General features: G+C 42.4%; 1 protein-coding gene across 7 annotated transcripts in view; it reads right to left on the bottom strand.

The window, feature by feature from the left end:
• The window catches only part of MCTP2 (multiple C2 and transmembrane domain containing 2), a 264,060-nt gene that overhangs the window by 14,009 nt on the left and 230,275 nt on the right, over positions 1-19,776 (bottom strand). For 4 of the 7 annotated variants that reach the window (XR_006203372.1, XR_006203373.1, XR_006203377.1 and 1 more), the window contains 4 exons: positions 19,301-19,410; positions 13,081-13,178; positions 10,542-10,883; positions 2,977-3,074 (listed from right to left, as the gene is read on the bottom strand). Coding sequence is in view for 2 of the 7 variants with exons in the window: in XM_042941091.1 (XP_042797025.1) it covers positions 10,815-10,883; positions 13,081-13,178; positions 19,301-19,410 (277 nt within the window). In the remaining 5 variants the exon portion in view is untranslated. Of the gene's footprint in view, positions 1-2,976; positions 3,075-9,598; positions 10,884-13,080; positions 13,179-16,888; positions 19,411-19,776 lie in introns of those variants that run through there. The other 3 variants (XM_042941091.1, XR_006203374.1, XM_042941092.1) reach the window with 3 other exon arrangements.

The following is a 19,776-nucleotide window of genomic DNA, read 5'->3' as shown; positions in this document are numbered from 1 at the left end:
CCTTCCTTCCTTCCTTCCTTCCTACCTTCCTTCCTACCTTCCTTCCTTCCTTCCTTCCTAACTTCCTTCAAATTATTTTTAAAAAATTTTTAAAGGTTTTTATTTATTTATTTTGAGAGAGAGAGAGAAAGGGAGTCAGGGAGGGGCAGAGAGAGAGGGTAAGAGACAGAATCCCAAGCTAGCTCCTCACTGCCGGGGCAGAGCTCCACATGCGGCTCTGACGCACGAACCACAAGAACATGACCGGAGCCGAAGTCAGACGCTTAAACAACTGAGCCACCCAGGTGCCCCAAAAGTGGTCGAGCCAATTTAAACTTCCACTGGCCAGGGGTGACAAAAGCTGTGGAGAAAGGGGAAAACATGCAAGACATTCGGGGGCCCCAGACCCAGGGACCACCTCCTTACAGAACTGGTAGGTGATGAGCCTACCTGCCAGTGACTCAGAAATTCCTCTTGGCTGCAGCTGGTAAGGTTGGGTCTCCACGGAGTGGAGAAGACTTGAGAACAGAGGACGGCTCATGTCCTGGCAGCAAAAAGAACTGTATATCCTAGTGGTTCTCAACGTAGGGAGATTCTGAATTCTCACACGCCCCTGAGCATTTGGCAATATCCGGACACATTTTGACTCTCACATCCTGCCAGACCCGGGAAGATACTACTGGCCTCTAATCGGTACAGATCAGGGATGCTGCTAAATGTTCTTACCGAGCTGAGTATCCTATCACTCCACGGCAAAGAATTATCTGGCTCCAACGGTCAATAGGGCCCAGTTTGAGAAACTTTGCGTGTACCCTTAAGGGGTGGTAATCGAAAGGGGCACAAAAGAGGCTTCTGGGAGGCTGGCCATGTTAAGTTTCTTGATCTGGGTATTAGTTTCATGAGAACTGTCAATTTGTGAAAACTTAGGAAGCTGCATACCTATGTTTTGTGCACTTTTCTGTGCGTATATCCTAATTCCATAAAAGTGAACACTATGTGCTGAGCATTTATATTCTTATGCAAAACCCTCATAATTTGAGTGCTATTATTTCTATTGTAATGATGAGGAAATTAAGCTCCAGGGAGATAACCGGGTTGCCCAAACACAGCCAGTAAGTTGGTGCCTTAGGACCAAACCTTGGATTTGAACCCTTATCTTTCTGGCTCTAGCTCATTGACCTCATCCAACTCTAAGCTAGCAGCAATCAAATGCTAATGAAAGGCAGCTGAAAAAAACAAAAACAAACAAACAAACAAAAAACCTGGCTTTTTATTTTGGTATAGCCCAAAGTTGGGGTCAACCAGTCCTCTGAATTTTCTCCCTTTTTAAATTGTCTATTTTAGGACACGTAAAATTTTTGTTGCCTCTGAATGAGGGAATGGACAGCTATACAAAAGAGAAAGTGCGTGAAAGACAGATCAAATAAGGTAGCAATTTTATAGGTTATCAAGGCATTGGGAGACAAGTTTGAAACTATTAAAGTTTAACACTAACTGGCCAGTTTTAGGACCACATGTGAATTGAATTCGTGCACACTCCCACAGCATTATGAATAATCGAAATCCAGGCTAAAAACCAAGGGTTAGGAGAAAAGGAGGCATTAATTATTAAATAGCTGTGACACTATTCATTTGGAAATCTTTCACAGGAACAGCCAATATGAATACTCAGTAGAAATGGACAGCATGAGCAAGTAACCATTTATAAGAAGCAAGGGAAAAGAATGTCAGGAAACCTCATCATTCAAAAGTCAATAGTTCTAAAATTGCTCAGATTTCAACGTATTCCCTACTCCCCAAGCCCCCACCCCCGCCCCACTGCCCCGACCGTGACTGTTTTTGAAGTGGTTCGTGTAAAATCAAGAATTGGAGCACAGATCAAAACCATAAGCCCAGACACACCATGTGAATTATGCAAACTACCTTCGTAATTGACTAAAACTACGATCTTAAAGTGCCTTGACCATAAATGACCATCAATACATGGTAGCTACTGGTATGGTTGTAACTGGGTCCAGAGTCTTATAAGCAAATACATTGCCATAAATTATGAAGGTTAAACCTGACAATAGTGAGTAGGGGGTGGTTATCTAGAAGTAATCCTAAGATCTGTTTGCTATTTAAAATAAGCAGTAGAAGATTCAGCAGGATCTCACAAGGCTCCGATTTTAAGTTGAATTTGCCGAAAAAATGCAGGCTGGTAGGTTGAAAACTACTGATATTTTTTTAAGGTGGTCATAGAGGTAAATGCTATTGGATCTGGTTAAAGAGAGGCGTCTGGTCAGTGGGTCAAAGGAATCAAGGTTATGTGCTGTTTTAGCATCTTTTTTTTTATTTACTTTGAGAGAGAGAGAGAGAGAGAGCATGTGGAGGAGGGGCAGAGAGAGAGAGGGAGAGACAGAATCTCAAGCAGGCTCCACACTGTCAGTGAGGATCCCGATGTGGGGCTCAAACACACAAACCTCGCGATCTTGACCTGAGCTGAAGTCGGATGCTTAACCAACTAAGCCACCCAGGTTACCCTTGTTTTAGCATCTTTATTAATGATTTAGAAGAGAGAAAGAGATATAGCACAAACATTTTAGGTAAATTTAAAATAGAATATGAGATAGATAGATGATAGCTAGCTAGCTAGCTAGCTAGATAAATAACAGACAATCTGAAAAGAAGAAATGCTCTTCTTATTTGATAAGGGGCTTTGTCTCTAATCAGTCATGTGATAAGTTTCCCGGGACAAAAGTTGCTGAACCTGAGGCTGACAATAAACATAATCAAGGGTAAAACTTTCAGAGTTGGAGATAACACATGCCGGGGTCCCTCACTTTGTGAGCTCAGTTCTGCCCAGGATGATGGCTCTCTGTACAACCCAGACCTTGCTGTCTGACCCTTTCACAAAGTCAGAGACTGTCTCCCACTTGTTCAGATTCTCATTCAGAATCCTCGGTCTTCTACCTGGGCTCAGCCCAACGTGCGGTGAGGCGTACAGGCGATTCATACCTCAGGGGAGGAAAATGTTTCCTTTCATTGTGCAAGGAACATTCTACTTGTCCCTGTTCGCTTTTCTCTGCTGGATAACTTCTCCAGCTTGTGCAGACCTTTTGAGATAAAAGCAAAAACAAAATCACGACATTTACCACTACGTAGATCACAACGGTTCTGGTAGATGCATACTACATCATAATGCCAGCTGTTCATTATCCAGTTAAACAAATGATTTCATGTGTTTTTGCTTTTCCAACCAGTTGCTTTGATCTAATAATGAAAATACATGGAGAAGAGAAGCTTGCATGTATTACTGTAATGAATTAAAGGAATGGAAAGCAAATTGAAATCTCAGGATTTCTCAGCTATGAAGACTCGCCTAATAAAACATTTCCCAGAAAAACAGAAGAAAAAAACAAAGCTGGATTGAATAATGAATGAATTGAATTCTGGAGAGCAGACAGCTGACACTGGGCTTCTAGAAAAACACATCCTCCCCCCTAAGGTTTCAAAGGCAGCAAGAAGCAAACTCTGGAGGTTTTGCCCGAAAACACAGGTTCTCTGGTTCTTAATTGGAGTCTATGGATCAATGCTTGGAAATACGTGAAATTTCACAGAGATTTAGGAATATATGTGTACGTGTGTAGAGTTCACCCTTGAACAATGTGGGGGTTAGGAGTGCCGACCCTCTATGCAGTGGAAAAGCCAGGTATAACTTTTGACTCCTCCCAAACTTTACTACTTATGATGCCAGCCTCAATGAAAATATGTATAACCAGTAAAAAGAGAAAGCTTTCTGGAACACTTCAGATCCTGAAGTTTCATGGGCCAATTTGTGCATGTAAATCAATGTTTAATGCTTCAGTAGATGATCAGTTAGAGAAAGTCGTTTTTTGTATTCCTAATAATGAAGATCTCTAAAAAAGGATGATGGATTTGTGTTCACATGTAATTGAATATTTAAGGGTAATGAGATTATGGAGGAACTGTCTGCTTTGGGTTTGTTTAAAATGAGTCCCGACAACTTACAATGTTTATTTGGATTGGTGCTCTTGTTTCATGTTGAAAATACTAACCATGATCAGCTTCAGATTCTTTAATGGTAAATGAGGAATAAAATTGTCATGCTTCATAATTTTTCTTTCCTCTTAGTAAACATGCAGACAATTGCACAAGTCATAAGTTTACAGCTCAATGAATTTCACAAAGTTAACAGGTTCACGTAACAAGAATCCAGACCAAAATGGCAGAACCCAAGAATTCCACTTATGGCTCCTTTTACCCACTACACCTCCAGCCTTCTGAGTTTTAACACCATGGATTGTATTTTCCTGTTTTTGAACTCTACACAAATGAAATCTTTCATGGCACTTATTTGTGCTGTGTCTTGTTTCTTTTGTTGAGCCTTATTTGTGAAAGGTACCTATGTTGTTGCATGCAACATTCGTTTTTCATTTCATTTCTGTATGGTATTTCATTGTAGAGTCATAAGCAATTGATTGTCCCAGATATTGATGAATATATACTGTTTCTGTTTTTGGAATTATGCAAGGAGTGCTGCTATAAATAGTCTCGGGCCCATCTTTTATCCAATGCATGCACACCTCTGTTGGTTATATACTTAAGAGTGAAACTGGGGGAAGGGTCATAGGGCATGCATATGGTTAACATTAATAGATACTTCTTTTCCAAATTGCTTTTACCAATTTATGGTCTCACTCACCAGCAGTATATAGGAATTTGTTTTTCCATATCCTTAAAAACACTTGAATTTTCATGTTAGCCATTTTGGCTATGTGTAATATCATTTTCCAGAGGTTCCAATTTGCATTTGCCTGATGACTACTGATGTCGAGCACCTTTTTATATGTTTAGTGGCCATTTGGATAGGCTCTTTGGTGAAGTGACTGTTCAAGTCTTTTGCCCATTTTTGTATTGTGTTTTCAGCCTTGTCATTGTAGAAAATCTTTTTGTATTCTGGATAGAATTCTTTGCCAGATTATATACAGAGATTATGGATTGCTTTTCACTCTGTGGCTTAATCCTTTTACTCTCTTAACCATACTTCTTGAGGAAAAAGTTAATTTTAATGATCTCCAATTTATCAGTATTTTCTCATTATGATTAGCCTTTTGTTTTCCATTTAAGACATCTTTGCTTATCACATAGACGTGAAATCGTTTTCATATGTCTATGTCTGAAATCTATTTTGCCTTCCGCTTTTAGGATTTGCAACTCATACAGGATTGATTTTCGTGAGAATAGAGCAGGAGTCAGTATTTATTTTATCCATGTGGATACTAAAGTGACCCAGTGTCATTTTTCAAAAAGGTTTTTTCCCTACACTGCAGGCTGTTCCCACACTGAAAATACGTTACCTTTGACGTAACTTGGGTGAGAGGTTAACCAAATATGTGTGGGTGTCCTGATCTTTTCTACTTCTTTAACCTATTTGTCTACACTTGTGCCTATAGCACATTGTCTAGTCACAATAACTCTATAATATATTTTGCTATCTGCCAGTGTTAATCATCTGCAAGATTGCTTTGACTATTCTTGGATTGTTGCATTTCCATGTAATTATAGAATCAGCTGATTAATTTCTGCAAAAGTTATGATTTTTATTGGGCTTATATTTAATCTCTTGACATCTTAATATACTGAATCTTCTAATGCGCGAAGCCTTACATTTATTTATCTTCTTTCTCTCAATCATGTTTTCAATGTAGAAGCTTACACATCTTCCATAATTTTGTATTTATATTCATAAGGGATTTTGGTAAGTCATTTTCTATCCTTGTATCACCTTGCTGGATATTGGAGTGAGGATTATATTGGCTTCATAAACTATGTAGAAAAGTGTTATTTTTTTATTATTTATTTTTTTTTTTACTATTTTCTGGGACAGTTTGCATGAGATTATTCTTTCCATAAGTATTTAATTTCATAACACTGTTTTTGTTGTTAATTACATGATTATTACATCTAAAGCATATAGGAAGTACCTGGTAATTAATAAATGGTATAAAATGCTAACTATCCATTTTCCCCGTGTAAATCACCACATTAAAATGCCAGAGGAGCAGGCTTTATACAAAGAGACCTCCATAAAGAAGCAATGTGCTTTATGCCATTCTTTAAGTGTAACCTGTCAACATTGATCCAATTATCCATTGATACTCGTAACATTTTCAGAAGATACTCTATTTTGATTTCCTCACCATTTTACTACCATAAAATTAGACTAATACTACACAAAAGAGAGGTGGGTTTTGACAAGAGTAGTTTTAAATGATACAGATCATTCCATCTTGTACTAATGAAGAGTTTTTTGTTGTGAATAGGTATACACTGAGTTCATGACATCTAATTTTTTTTCCTTAATAATTCCATGCCCCTTCTTTCATTATGAGTCACTGTGCTCTCTCCCTGCTCTCCTTCTAGTGGAATTTTTCAAGGGTTACCGCCAGGCTGCCTCCATTTTCCTAGGGCTACTCATTTCTCAACCCAAATCTGGTTTCCTTTTTTTACCATTCAACTGAAATGACTCATCACCACGGTCTCCACAAGTTGCCATGCTGTGAACTAAAGGTCATTCTTCTGTCCTCAACTGATGTGATCTCAGTGGTAGTTAGCACTATAGACCACACCTGTTTTCTTGGAATACACTCCACCAGTTGAAGTCTATGACAGTGTATGCCTACTGCTTTTTCTCTTGTTTAATATTTCTATTTAGTCTAGGTGGACTCATCTTTACAGGACTTTTTGAGTATTGAGTCAATTTCTCAAAGCATGTGACTTCAATCATTTCTATGAATGTTGACCCTTAAGCATATATATTGGCATCTGTTTGAGATCCCCTTTTGAAGCCTCATCAGCTACCTCAAATTCAACATCTTCTAAAACCAGGTTCAAGCTGTTCCTTTCATGGCTGCTCCTATAATTCTCTCTTAGCACATACCATCTTCCCAGACCCAACAATGACCAGACTGAGTGCCCTCTTTGTCTCTACTCTTTCCCTTACCCCATAGTCAAGCAACTGATAAGCTCTGCTCATTTTTTCTCCTACCCATCTCACAATTTCAGAATTTCACTTGTATTTTTTCCCATTGATACTATTTGAAGGCCCATCAATTTATCAAGACTTCAAGTTGGCTCTTCCGTGGACATTCATAATTGCTAGTCTACCCACTGCAGCCAGAATATTCTTTTTCAAACTTGAATCTACAAACATCATGCCCCTTTTGAAAGGTATCTGTTTCATGTCGGCTTTTACCAAAGGAACGTAGTCTGTTTTGTTCAGGTAGGTCATCAGTATTCAGTATATGTTCATGAAGTGATAAATGACAAGAAAAAGAATCAGAAAGTTTTTGGGTTTTTTTTTTTTTTACCATGCACAAATATATTTTCCTGTGATATATAGGTAATAATGACTTCACCAATATAAGACATCATTTAAATGTTTATAGTGGCCATGCCAGAGCTTATAAATAATATCACACAATATAAGCTATGCACTAAATGCAAGAAATTACTTCCTCTGATCGACCATGCTAATCTACCCAGATCAGCCCTCTGTATACATGAAAAGGGGAGAGAAGAAAAGTCGACTATGACTCAATCAATTAATCTTGTATTTCCTGAGTGTCTATTAGGTGCCAGACAGGGTGCTCCATCAGTGGAGGACAGCTGGGGTCAAAAGCCTCTGGTAACTACGAGCTATAGCAGAATAGGGCAAATGCCAGAAAGATATAGAAGATGTGAGGGAACAAGAGAGAAGGGTGGAATGTAATTCAGACAAGGATGTTAGAGAAAGCCTATTTGGGGCAGGAAACTTTTGAAACTTTTAAAGAAGGGTAGAATTCAGGCACCTGGGTGTCTCAGTTGGTGACTCTTGATAACGATTCAGGTCACAATCTCACAGTTGTGACATCAGGCCTTGTGTCGGGCTCCTCACTGAGCATAGAGCCTGCTTGGGATTCTCTACCCACCCCGCACCCCCCCTTCTTCCCTGCTCATGCTCTCTCTCTTTCAAAATAAACAAGCATTTATTTTTTTTTTATTACGTTTATTTATTTTTGAGACAGAGAGAGACAGAGCATGAATGGGGGAGGGTCAGAGAGAGGGAGATACAGAATCTGAAACAGGCTCCAGGCTCTGAGCTGTCAGCACAGAGCCCGACGCGGGGCTCGAACTCACGGACCGCGAGATCATGACCTGAGCCGAAGTCAGCCACTTAACCGACTGAGCCACCCAGGCGCCCCGACAAGCATTTAAAAAAACCTAAAGGAAGGTAGAATTTCAGAAACCTGAAAGTATTCCTGGTGAAAAGAACAGTCGGAATGAGGTTTAATCTGGCATAATGTAATCGCCGTGACTCGTGAGAGGTTGTGGAGGCCTTGGCTTAGGGGGTGGTGATCAGAAATGGACAAGATAACACAACAGTCAACACTGGATCTACAAATTTGTGGGTTGGGAAGTGTGGGAAATAACATAAGTAACAACAAATGGGATGCCCAGAGTCTCCCAGCCCAGAAGATGCCAGTGCCAGTAAGGGAAATAAGGAAACGAGAAGGAGACTGTGACATTAGGAGTCCTGAACACATCAAGGGAGCAATAATGGAGTTTCTGACCCACCGAGGGATAGACGCCTTTAAGACATCCAGGCAGGGCTGGAAACAGGAGCATGAGGTTTGAGAAGAGAACCAGGAGAGCTTGGCTAAACTTCAACATTCCTACTAAATTATCTTTAATGATCGTACTGTGAATCCACAATCCATAAATTTTATATAAAGCATTCTGGAATCTTTCATCCGAGTTTGATTACTTGTACAAGTCTTCACATTCCCCTTACAACTAACATTTTTAACCTTCAAAGCCTCCTTAATCAATTAACACTTGTTTTCCATTGACAGTTTACTAAAGGTTGATTCGGTCCCGAATCCCAGCTGCTGTCTGCATCCTAAACTTAACGCTCCGAATTCCTGTTGGGTTACAGAGGGAGTAAGAGTCGCTAATGATGGCTCCTTGTTGGACAAATTATTTCATTTTGAAATTGTATAGCCAAAGAACAACAATAAAGTATCAGTGCTACTTTTAAAAATAAATAAGGGGTTATTTTGCTTGCTGAAAGTTTTCGTTCGAATGACTGATCAGATCTCACATGTCTGTTTAAAAATGTCTGACTTAGGTCGTTACAAAATGACAGACTATGATAAACTACATGATAGTCGGGAGTGAGACAATGAGGCATTGTTTACACAGAAGATTGAGTAACTGGTTTCACAAAAGAGGTTCTTGGATATCTATTGTATGTACAACTAAGAGATTTACTGGAGCTTTTATAATTTCTGCAAGGCTCTTTTCCAGCCAGCTTCATTAACTTGAAGCAAATCAAATCATGCAGAAATCTGGCTCAGCCAGAAAGAAACCCAGGAAGATATAATATGAAGAAAAACAGACACGGGATGATAAGGTTTAGAATCTTTGGCATTTTTCATAAACATTTTGTTTGAAGATTATTAAATTACAACCCAGAGAGGAAAAAAAAAATAGCAAACCTCACTATTAAATCTGTTTTTTTTTACCTCGGCTTTGCTTTACAATACATATATATATATATATATATATATTTTATATATATATAAAACTGCACAAAGTATGTGTCAACAAAATACGGTCGTTACAACTTAAATATCATTTGAACATAAAGTATTGGCATACATTTTATATATGCACAAAATCGGGGTTTTTACCTGGGGGGGGGTACTATGAAATGGGGGCTGTAGGCATCAGATACTATTCAGGATTTGGGGATGATGCTCTTCTAGGAACGCGGTTCTGAGATATAGATGTATTACATGCAGATTATTTTGCTCAGGAACGAAAGATCATTTTGGACTGCTGCCTTATTTTTACCTTCTGCCCCCAAATGCGGGCGAATGAAGGGATTACGACAATCAGGTGAGCGGTCCACCTTCATTCGTTAGTCCCTTGCTCCCCAGCCTTCACCTTTCTTTCTAAATACTTTCAGAATTCATTCATTCATCCCCCGCGTCCTGCAGCTATAATATTGACATTTTATTTTGGAAATAAAGCGAAGTCAAGTCAGAAGAAATGGCGTTTTTAAGGCAACCAAATACTCTCACTGAAACCTTCGCTTTTTGGACGAGTGGTCCCTTCGGACTTTCTGGGGCCTTCCATTGCCAGCAATGGACGGTGAAAGAGGCTGACATCCAGCGCCGAGGTGTTGACCACAATTTTCCATACGGGTCTTCAGTAATCCCGGCTGAAAGACTCCCACAAAGACTTGAGCTGATCTGGGTCATTATTTAAAAATCTATGCATGATATATACTATGTGGGGAGACGATGGCTACCAGGGATTTGCTAACTGGGAAAAACCGACTGCCTCACGTGAACAACAATCTGAAAGGAGTGTGCAGGCGGGAGTGGACATGACCGGATCTTCAGGAGAATCTGGTGGAGGTACCATAACAAGTTCAAAGTCCCTCTTGAATCCAGGTGGACTCCCGGCTGTTTTCAAGGAGGCTGTTGAGACCCCTGACAGCCTTACGTTACCTTCTACGGGAGAAGGGACATCAGTCTTTCACGGTCTCTGGCTTGTTTCCTTGCGAGGGGCCGACCTGCTACGCAACCGGCACACCCGTGTGCGTGGACGTGCGCACACGTGTGCAATCGGTGCCCGTGGAGAAGCGGGGAGAAGAGGGGGAGGGCTCCACACAGCACGTGTTTTGGAAAGACACCGTGGGGACCACCGGTGGAACAGAGACATCACGGGTCTCACCGACCCCACAGGGAATCGGGTGCCGGTGGCCAGAGTTGGCGCGTGTCCTAGACGGCACTGCGCTTCTTCCGAAGGGGGCTGTGGCTGCTGCAGGGTCTCAGTTCGGCGTACTGCACCTGTGAAAACAAACAGACGGGACGCCGGCGGTTAGGTAACCCTAGCTCGCCACAGTGCGTGTTAATGGCTCCCCAAGGACAAACCGAGGCAAAGGAAGGAAGGTTCAAAGGTAATGAATCATTTTCTAAACACAGGAACATGAAGGGATTAATTGCAGGAAGGATTTGAGAAGTCATGCATCATTTCTTGAAACCAAAATATTAAAAGCAGATTTTTCTAATGAGATGCCTGGGTTTCTACCTGCTCTCGGCGCGGCCAGATAATTCTAGGTTTGCGCGTGCCCGTTTTCAGCCACAAGTACACTTAATAACTGCCTCTTGCGAGTGCTTCCCTTAGTACACGACGCAGCGACTTACTAAGAAAGAGTCATTTCAAACTATCTACAATCTCGGAGGAAAAAAAAATGTCTCTGCAAACTATATACATTTATTTGGCCAGAGAGAAGCCCCCCCACCCCCCAAAAATGTTGAAATTGATACTGGCCATAAAGTTAAATAGATTTCTCTTAAAAAGGAATTTCCTTCGCAATGTAATGGCTAAACCATCTGTGATAAACATGAGTGCTCAGGGTGTCCCCAGGGGCAAACTGTCTATTGTGTTATTAGAAAGCACTCTTGGTGACACATGGGAGGATCTCACTAGCATATTGTAGATCCTCCTCGAATGCTCTTTTGCTGTGTCCCTCTGTAATCATGTCACCTCCCAAATGGATGGCCGCTCTGAGGGGCTGCCGTGTCGACCGTGTAGAGACCAATCCTTGCGGTGGGGCGTGCTTGATGGGGATTTCCTTTCTTCAAGAAGGCAGGGACAACCTCATGTTGCGACCCAAGTGACTGCACATTGCGACCGCATTGCTTTGGTGTGTGGGTTTTGATTGGCTGACGGCAGAATGGCTTTATTTGAAGTATTGTATTACAGACCACATGCGCTCACTGTTTTTTAGCATTTGTGCCAAACTCCCCAAGGACATCGTGTCCCATCACATATGGCGAGCTACACTTTGCCGAGAGCAGATACATGAACAAAGCACCCTTTCCTCAGAGTGTTTTGTGAGGGTCCCCCGGGGGAGCAGGGGTGACATACCCTCCAATCTTCAATGCAAAACAAACAGGGCCGGGTTACGGGTTTATGATCATGTGATGCAAATGTTAACGAGTAACTTCCTATTCATAGAGCGCAGTTATCAGCTAATTATATTATAAAACGGAGGTGAAAGAGAAATAGCATCACGGAGTCTGTTTTAGTCTCTAGAACTCAGAATGAAGGGGGAAAAAAATTCTAGGGCTTTTCACCTCCAAGGCACTGTAATCCGCACAAAGCCACCTGGGAACCGGTGATGCGACTGTGGCCCCGAGACGAAAATCGATACTTGATTTGGATGCTGTCAGATAATAAAGGGCTGTGTCTTTGATCATCGCGCTGCTACGTCCTACCACGGTCTCCCTCCCCATCTACCTATCCTGTGATCTCGATGCTCCTTTAGAGAAATCATTGCCCACCCTCCTTCCTCTGGATTTATGGCAGCCTGATCTGCAGGGGCCTAGATCAGGTACTCTATGAGACTTTCTGGTATCGTTGCCTCGTTTAATCTCAATGCATCCACAGAAACCAGAGGCCGCTGGACGAAGTACCTGTGAATAATACTTCCGATCGATCTCCAATTATGTCACGCTATCTCTGCCTTTATGTGTGAGAGTGAGTGGGGGCCTTGCCCTCAGCATCCCTCAGTCTTCAGAGGGGAAAAGACAGAAGGGGAGCCTAGGAGGTGATAAGGGCAAGGAAGAATTAAAACAAATAATAATAATCCTCCTGTCCACTACTTCCCCTAAAATGCCTGCCACGCGGCAGAGGGGGAAAATAAGAATCCCCCCAGCTTGGGATCTCCCATTCACTGAGCTCATCTTATCCTCCTGGGGGAGGCAAGCGATCGTAAAATGGAAGAACACCATCACACTATACCCACACAGTAGGGGTTCCAGGTCATTCTTAAGTAGCTCTTTTTCCGGGTAATTTTCCGTAATCGTCTCAGGCTCGGGACAAAGGTTTCCTTGCCACCTCCCTGCAAGCCAGGCCGCTTTAAGGATTTTCTGATTCGTTATCTCAATTACCCAAGCACAGCCCTGTGCTCCTCTGACTCTGGGGCTGGCCAGACTTCAGGGTTGGGGTCCCTGCTGGTGGCGGCCGTTCATTACGTACCTTTTGAACATCAGATGGTACCCTGGAGAGGAAGTCTAACAGCTCATTATTGTCGATGGCATAGGGATTTCGAAGCTTCTTAGTAAATTTATTTATGCCTGAAAAATAGAAACACCAGGAGATCTCTTTGTCTGTCTGTGTATCCATGTGTCTGTCTGTCTCTTTAAAAACTCTCCTGACTGGGGGAGAGGGGCATTCACAAGTCAAAATTAGTGTAAAACAATTACGAGACCTCATGTCACGCACACGTTGCTGTCATGTGAAATCATTCGCAAATGCCTGGTCTTGAACGAAGGCAGGGTGGGGCGGGGGTGGGGGGTGGGGGTTCTGTCGGACAGGAGCTCTGCCTTCTTGGACTGTGAAAATCCCATTACAATCCCAGCAGCAGGGCGGCAGAAACACACACGAAAACAGTGTAGCTCATCGGCTTTTTTGGACTACGCTGATTAACAGCCTCCTCTGCTAAGAAAACCAATGTCCCAGATGGGGAAAGGCCTTCATTAGCCCAAACAAGTCTCTGCTTGGGGGCTCTGGACCACACGTAGCAGTGGGAGACAGAGGGGCGGGCGTTGCCTTTTTTGTTGTTAAAAAGAAACTGCAGAAATCTCTCTCCCCTACCCCAACTCATTTGCACCGGTTTCTCTCCTCTCCCGGCAGAACAGAACCTGACATGTTGACTGTAACTTTGATGCTACAGGAAACCGTGAAAAGCTATCACTGGAAATTAGCCTGCTCTGGTTGCTAACTGAATTTATGGACCGCAAGGCGGTGCGTGGGTTTGTCTCGTCCATGGAGTCCCTGCTAATTCAGGACGGGGACCGTAGTAATTAGAGGAGGTTCAACGTGGAAGGTGTCTTTGAAGGGCGCACCTCGGGTGCGTGGGCATGTCCGGGGGGACGTTCCGCCTGCGGTTTTCTTTCCAGAGGGGTTGTACCTGTCGGCCACCTCTGTTTCCTACTCTGCTCCTCGAAGCTGCTGCTAAGAGCGCATCAGCCACTGTCTTTTCACCAAAGGTCAACTCTTTTCCATGCTGAGTTTTCAAAAGCCCAGAGACCGGGTGGTGGGCTTCAGAAGCTTTGCCACGGAGTGTTTGTTTTTATTAGCAAAGATCAGTGCTTGTTTATTAGCGAAGAGCAGTGCTTGTTAATTACCTGGCCATCCCAATGATGCTGAAAGAATTCTCACCTTCCATGAGCCCTTTTACCCCAAAGCCGGCCCCGACACACAAAAGCTTTGATGTTTCTCTTCATTAAATAGTATTTTGCTTTCCTCTAACGACTGAGCTTCCCGAGTGACATGATAGCTGACACAATGCCAACCTCCCGTCATTTCCTTAGAGGGTCAGATTTACATCTGCTTTGCAAATGGGAGCCAGCCACTGTTCATGAGTAACTGGTGGCCTGGCCGTAGGGCTGGGGAAGGCTTCTTGCGGACGACCCTTTTTCTCTCAAGTCCAAGCTGCACTAGGCCTTTCTTCCCTCTCCCCCCACGGCAAGCTTCGTGTTTCTAGCTGAAATTGCCCCGAGTTCCTTTAAACTGAAATACTCTCGCTGTGTTATTCTAAAGACACTTAATTGTAGCATGGGCTTTTTTGGCAAGAGAAAACAGACAAGGCGAAATGATGAAGGGAGACAAAGACGTATTGAGAAAAGATATATCTTCTATTGTTAATTATATATAGTGTGCGCATCTGGAGCCTTTACAATGAGCAGCAAGGCAGGGATAATATCGCAGCCGATCAAAACACTGCGTTCTTAGTCACTGAGAAGATTATAAACCTGCACAGTAGCTCAAACGCACCAACAAGGGCAGAAGGAGCCCCATAATGCACTGAGACTGTCTGTTTGAACAACTTAGGATAAAAATTACAAGGCGCTCAGATGGCGTGCTGCCAAAGCACACCTTCTTTTGTAAAGCCATCAAATGGCGTCATTACTTACTGCATGAGCCCAAGTGTCAACAGGGGATCAGGTACTCCTGGGTCATCATTAAGGGACGATGAAGCGAGGAGCAAGCGTTATGGAACAGCCATATCTTGGCCCCAGCTCTGGCATCCCCGTGTGGTAGCTGCGTGGTTTCAGGCAAACCACTTCACCTTTCTGTGCCTCAGACTACTTACGTTAGAATCTGAGCAAAAAAAGATCTGCCCTACTATATATATAGTGTCGTAGGTTGATGGCAGGATTACGTTGCACAACGTAAGCTAGAAGATTCTGCACTCTGCAATTCTGTAACAATGAAGGGGGCTACCATCATCACTCCAGACGTCAACAAGCCCCAAACCGAAGGGCGCGGATAGGAGAAGAATCGTTACACTGTTAGGCATGTGATCGCACACGGCCAAATTTGGAAGCTGTACCTTTTTCGGTAGCATGACAGACACGCCTTTCGATTTTTTCACCTGAATACAGAGAGGCAAAGGGCACCTCTGCTGTGAATGTTAATTTTGTAGCACATGAAAACCGTGGGAATCCAAATACTGAGGGATAACGTTTGGCAAAGACACTATCATTTAATGGTCCCGGATCACAAACTGAATAGATCATTAGAGTGTAATGAGATCCCCAGCAAAAAAATAAATAAATAAATAAAATAAATAAAATAAAATAAAATAAAATAAAATAAAATATAAATAAATAAATAAAAAAGTCTCTTGAAGAAAGCTGGAAAAATTGGATGACTGCTTTGCACATATGGCCACAGGTGAATAAGTACCTGAAAGAGAATTATAACACTATTTTTCAGGTACTTTTATGAGTGACTTGGGATGTACCCTGACCTCGATACATCAATAGGAGTGGGTGGGATGGGGCTGAGGGTCCTTGCTTGCACATGTATCCAACGCTAAGTGCTTGCCACCAAAAAGACATTGTGGTATGACAAATGGAGATATAATGTTGAATAAGTCATGGGTCCTTCTTTCAAGAAGCTCAAAATCTAGCTTGGGGAGTTCATCTCCACCTTGGAACAACAGAAGTACCTCAGAGCAGAGCTCCAGTATCTACGATGTAAATAGAAGGGAAGGAATATGAAACACCTTTCCAAGGGGACAGAAAACCCGCTTGGGATCTCACCCTAAGAAAGGCCTTGCCTCCTAGAAATACATCAAATAAGTGATCAGACTTCAGTACATCTGGTTTCCTTAAGACACTTTCATCTATCCCTCTCAAACCGCTTCTCACGTAATCTTCCAAATCTACACTCCCACACGAGAGAGGTGGGCGGTGGGCTCAAAAGAAATGCCATTCATGTAGACCACAGCGATGAAACTTGCACGACTCCTCCACTCGTTAAATATCTGTCAAGTACTTGTTAAAGATCTACTACCTTTATGCAGCTCCACCAGGAACTGTAGGCTAAAGAGGAAAGAAAAGTGTCTTACCCTTCAAAACCTTACAATGGAGTTGGTGAGTCAAGGAACATTGCTTATGGCCATTATGAAATTAGGCTGCTTTCTGAGGCGTATGTTAAGTAATTCTCGTACTTCATGATTAGTTCTACAAAAACATCATTTGGTGTGTAGAATATGGGAGTAGAGAACATACAGCTAAATAGCTTTGTTCCAAAGGGTTAAAAATATTGGACCAAATGGGGCGCCTGGGTGGCTCAGTCGGTTGAGCGTCCGACTTTAGTTCAGGTCACGATCTCACGGTTCGTGAGTTCAAGCCCCGAGTCAGGCTCTGGGCTGACGGCTCAGAGCCTGGAGCCTGCTTCCGGTTCTGTGTCTCCCTCTCTCTCTGCCCCTCCCCCGTTCATGCTCTGTCTCTCTCTGTCTCAAAAATAAATAAACATTAAAAAAAAAATTAAAAAAAAATTTTGGACCAAAAAAAAAAAACAAAAACAAAAAACAAAAACTCAGGATCTTACCACTTTTAGGACTCACTGAAAATGAATAAATAACTCAGACTAAGCAATAATCTTCTGATCCTTAATAAAGTTGAAAGGAACACTAGAAATTTAAGACATATGAAGTGATCTTCCACATGAGAAAGTCTCTACCAAGGATACAGTCATATAGGAGATGTCTAAAGGAATGTCCTGGGTCCATGTTACCTAATAACTAATTTGTCTTGGAAAAGAAAATAGAATTGTACCGTATATTCCATGACGGCATGGCAGATTTCATTCAATGAGCCAACAGATCGTGTGTTGACGGTCAAAGCCTTTGACTACATCGTACATGGTGAACTCATCAATAAACTATAAGCCCCCATCTAGAATGCAAAACGAAAGGACCAGACGCAAAAGACGAAGCTCACAGGGTTACTGTCAGCTCGGGAGAACATAATAAAGTCCACTCTATTCAATAATTTCATCCATAAGCTAAATTAAAACAACAGCAGTATCTTATTAATTAGATGCCAAACTTTGGTGTTGGAGAGCTGCCAAGATCTTGGAGGATGAGATCAGACGTCAAAGCAATTCTGGATAAACAGAAAGAGGGACTGGAATTCAAAAAACTGACGATCACAGGAGGAGATATAGCATAGTCTTCTTTGTGGGGGGCAAGAGGCGGAAAAGCAAATCAAGCGTGCACTACAATGATTAGGACATCATGAGAAACGGGGTTTGATAAGCTGACCATGCATTCAACTCACACTAGCTTAAAAATGAACAGAATATTGGCCAAATAATCCTCGTGATTTTGAATCATGTTTTGGTTAGGGGCAGACAATAGTTTTAAGATCTGCGTTTTAAAGGCGGCCAGTTGAGTGAATCCGGAAACTCATTCTTAATGGAAAACAATTAAGAAAGAGTGAGACTGTTCGGTCTAAATAGATAACACTTAGTACAGAAGGTATGCTGGGAAATACTTTCACAAAATGTTCCTTCTTGATCAATGGATCTGAAGAGCTCCACACTCTCTTTCGAAGGGTCCAGAGACCCATGTGCTAGCACTGTTGCAAAACACAGAAACAAATAAACAAAAACTAAGTATGCCTAGAAGACTTTCCCCAAGAGTGAAGGTCATCAAGGCTCAAAACCGACCCCTAAAGAGGGAAATGAGAATATCTTTTTCTTTTCTCAGGCTTGGCGATAAAAGAGAGATCCTTCTTCACACGGGATTTTCACTTCCTCGACGAAACAGAGAACCAGTGGATTATGCTCCCTTAAAATCATTCCACCTCTGAAGTTTTAGGAGTTATTCTATTTTTTCGAAGGCTTTTCCCAGTTCAGAATGTCTACACTTGGCTTTCCTCGTCGGCAGGACTCTACTCCTGTGGGTTCTCTTTGAAAAGGTCTACATTTAATGGTTTTAGAAAGGTTGTAGCTTTTTATCTGACATTTGCAGCGTCTCGGCTTTTGCTTAAAGATGAATGCATCTCAATGCAGTCACTTGTGTTTGTAAGTTCTCGGAACATCTTAACATCTGAGGATCCCTGGAAGGGGGTGGCTGTGATTGAGAACTCAGCAGTAGTCATAGGAGCCAAGTAACAGAACACTACGACGGGCAGACTCTTACGGAAAAGGGTTGATTGCTTCTCCAACAATTAACCGACTGTAATGCACCCTCCTTCTATCAACCCAGAGCCCACCCAGCAGCAGACACAAATATTCACAAAGCTGCTTGTATTTTGTCCAGCTGCTAGCTTGCGTAGTAAATCAAGTCGTGACATTTATTTCGAGTTTGTGGATTTGTTTCTGCTTTTGTAGAGCAGCTCAACTTCATACAGGCACACCGTTTACCCTGCTAAATAATAGCTTCCTCTTCCATCAGGCACTGGTTAGGGAGTAGCTACCCACCTTCCTCTCTACTGCTTCTGGATTTAAGTACGGGGTTAAGTTATTTTTCCTCCAAGAGAGAGGAAGTGTCAGAAGCAGACCGGCAGCGACCAGATCTGCTTTTACATAATGTAAAGGGCGAGATGCAGGTGGTTGCTCACTGTTTGAATAACTGTTTCCTCAAAGTTAACCGGGCCACGGCAATATATTATTCAAGAGTATTTATGACTGCGAAAGCCCAAAGGGAAATCACATGCACCATCACATTTTTATTGGATTGCAATTATGCAGGAGGCCTGTACATATCTGTGCTGACTGTTCACGCAATTGGCCTTTTCAGGGAGGTCCTGGAAGTTTTTTGTTTCCAAACGCCTTCCTTAATCTCATGTTTAATTGCCAACAAGAGCACACTTAAAGTTTATAGTCCCACTTTACAAATGAGTAACTGATTCTTACCTGAAATCGACTGCTAGGAGAAGGACCATGCCCAACTTACCCCAGATTAAAACGATGTACCGGAGTGGAATAAAATACAAAGTGATGGTGGCCACTGCCAGGATCAGGCAGGCCAGGAAGGAAAGGAATGGGACCGTCCAGTTGAACGTGCTGTAGACAAACCACAAAGATGTCATTTTCTCGCATGCTCTGGCACAGCTGTGCTACGTTCATCTTGCCATTGTTTATTTTTTTAAGGTTTTATTTTATTTTTTAAGACACAGAGAGGGACAGAACATGAGCGGGGGAGGGGCAGAGAGAGAGAGAAAGAGAGAGAGAGGGAGACACAGAATCCGAAGCAGGCTCCAGGCTCTGACCTGTTAGAACAGAGCCCCACGCAGGGCTCAACCCACGAACGGTAAGATCGTGACCTGAGCCGAAGTTGGATGCTTAACCAACTGAGTCACCCAGGCGCCCCTAAAAACCACAGATTTGAATCTAAACATATCAGTAACCACATTAAATTTGAAGGGACTA

Source organism: Panthera leo, chromosome B3 (assembly GCF_018350215.1).
Source record: "Panthera leo isolate Ple1 chromosome B3, P.leo_Ple1_pat1.1, whole genome shotgun sequence".
Taxonomy (NCBI): domain Eukaryota; kingdom Metazoa; phylum Chordata; class Mammalia; order Carnivora; family Felidae; genus Panthera; species Panthera leo.
This window is presented reverse-complemented; position numbering and strand designations above follow the sequence as displayed.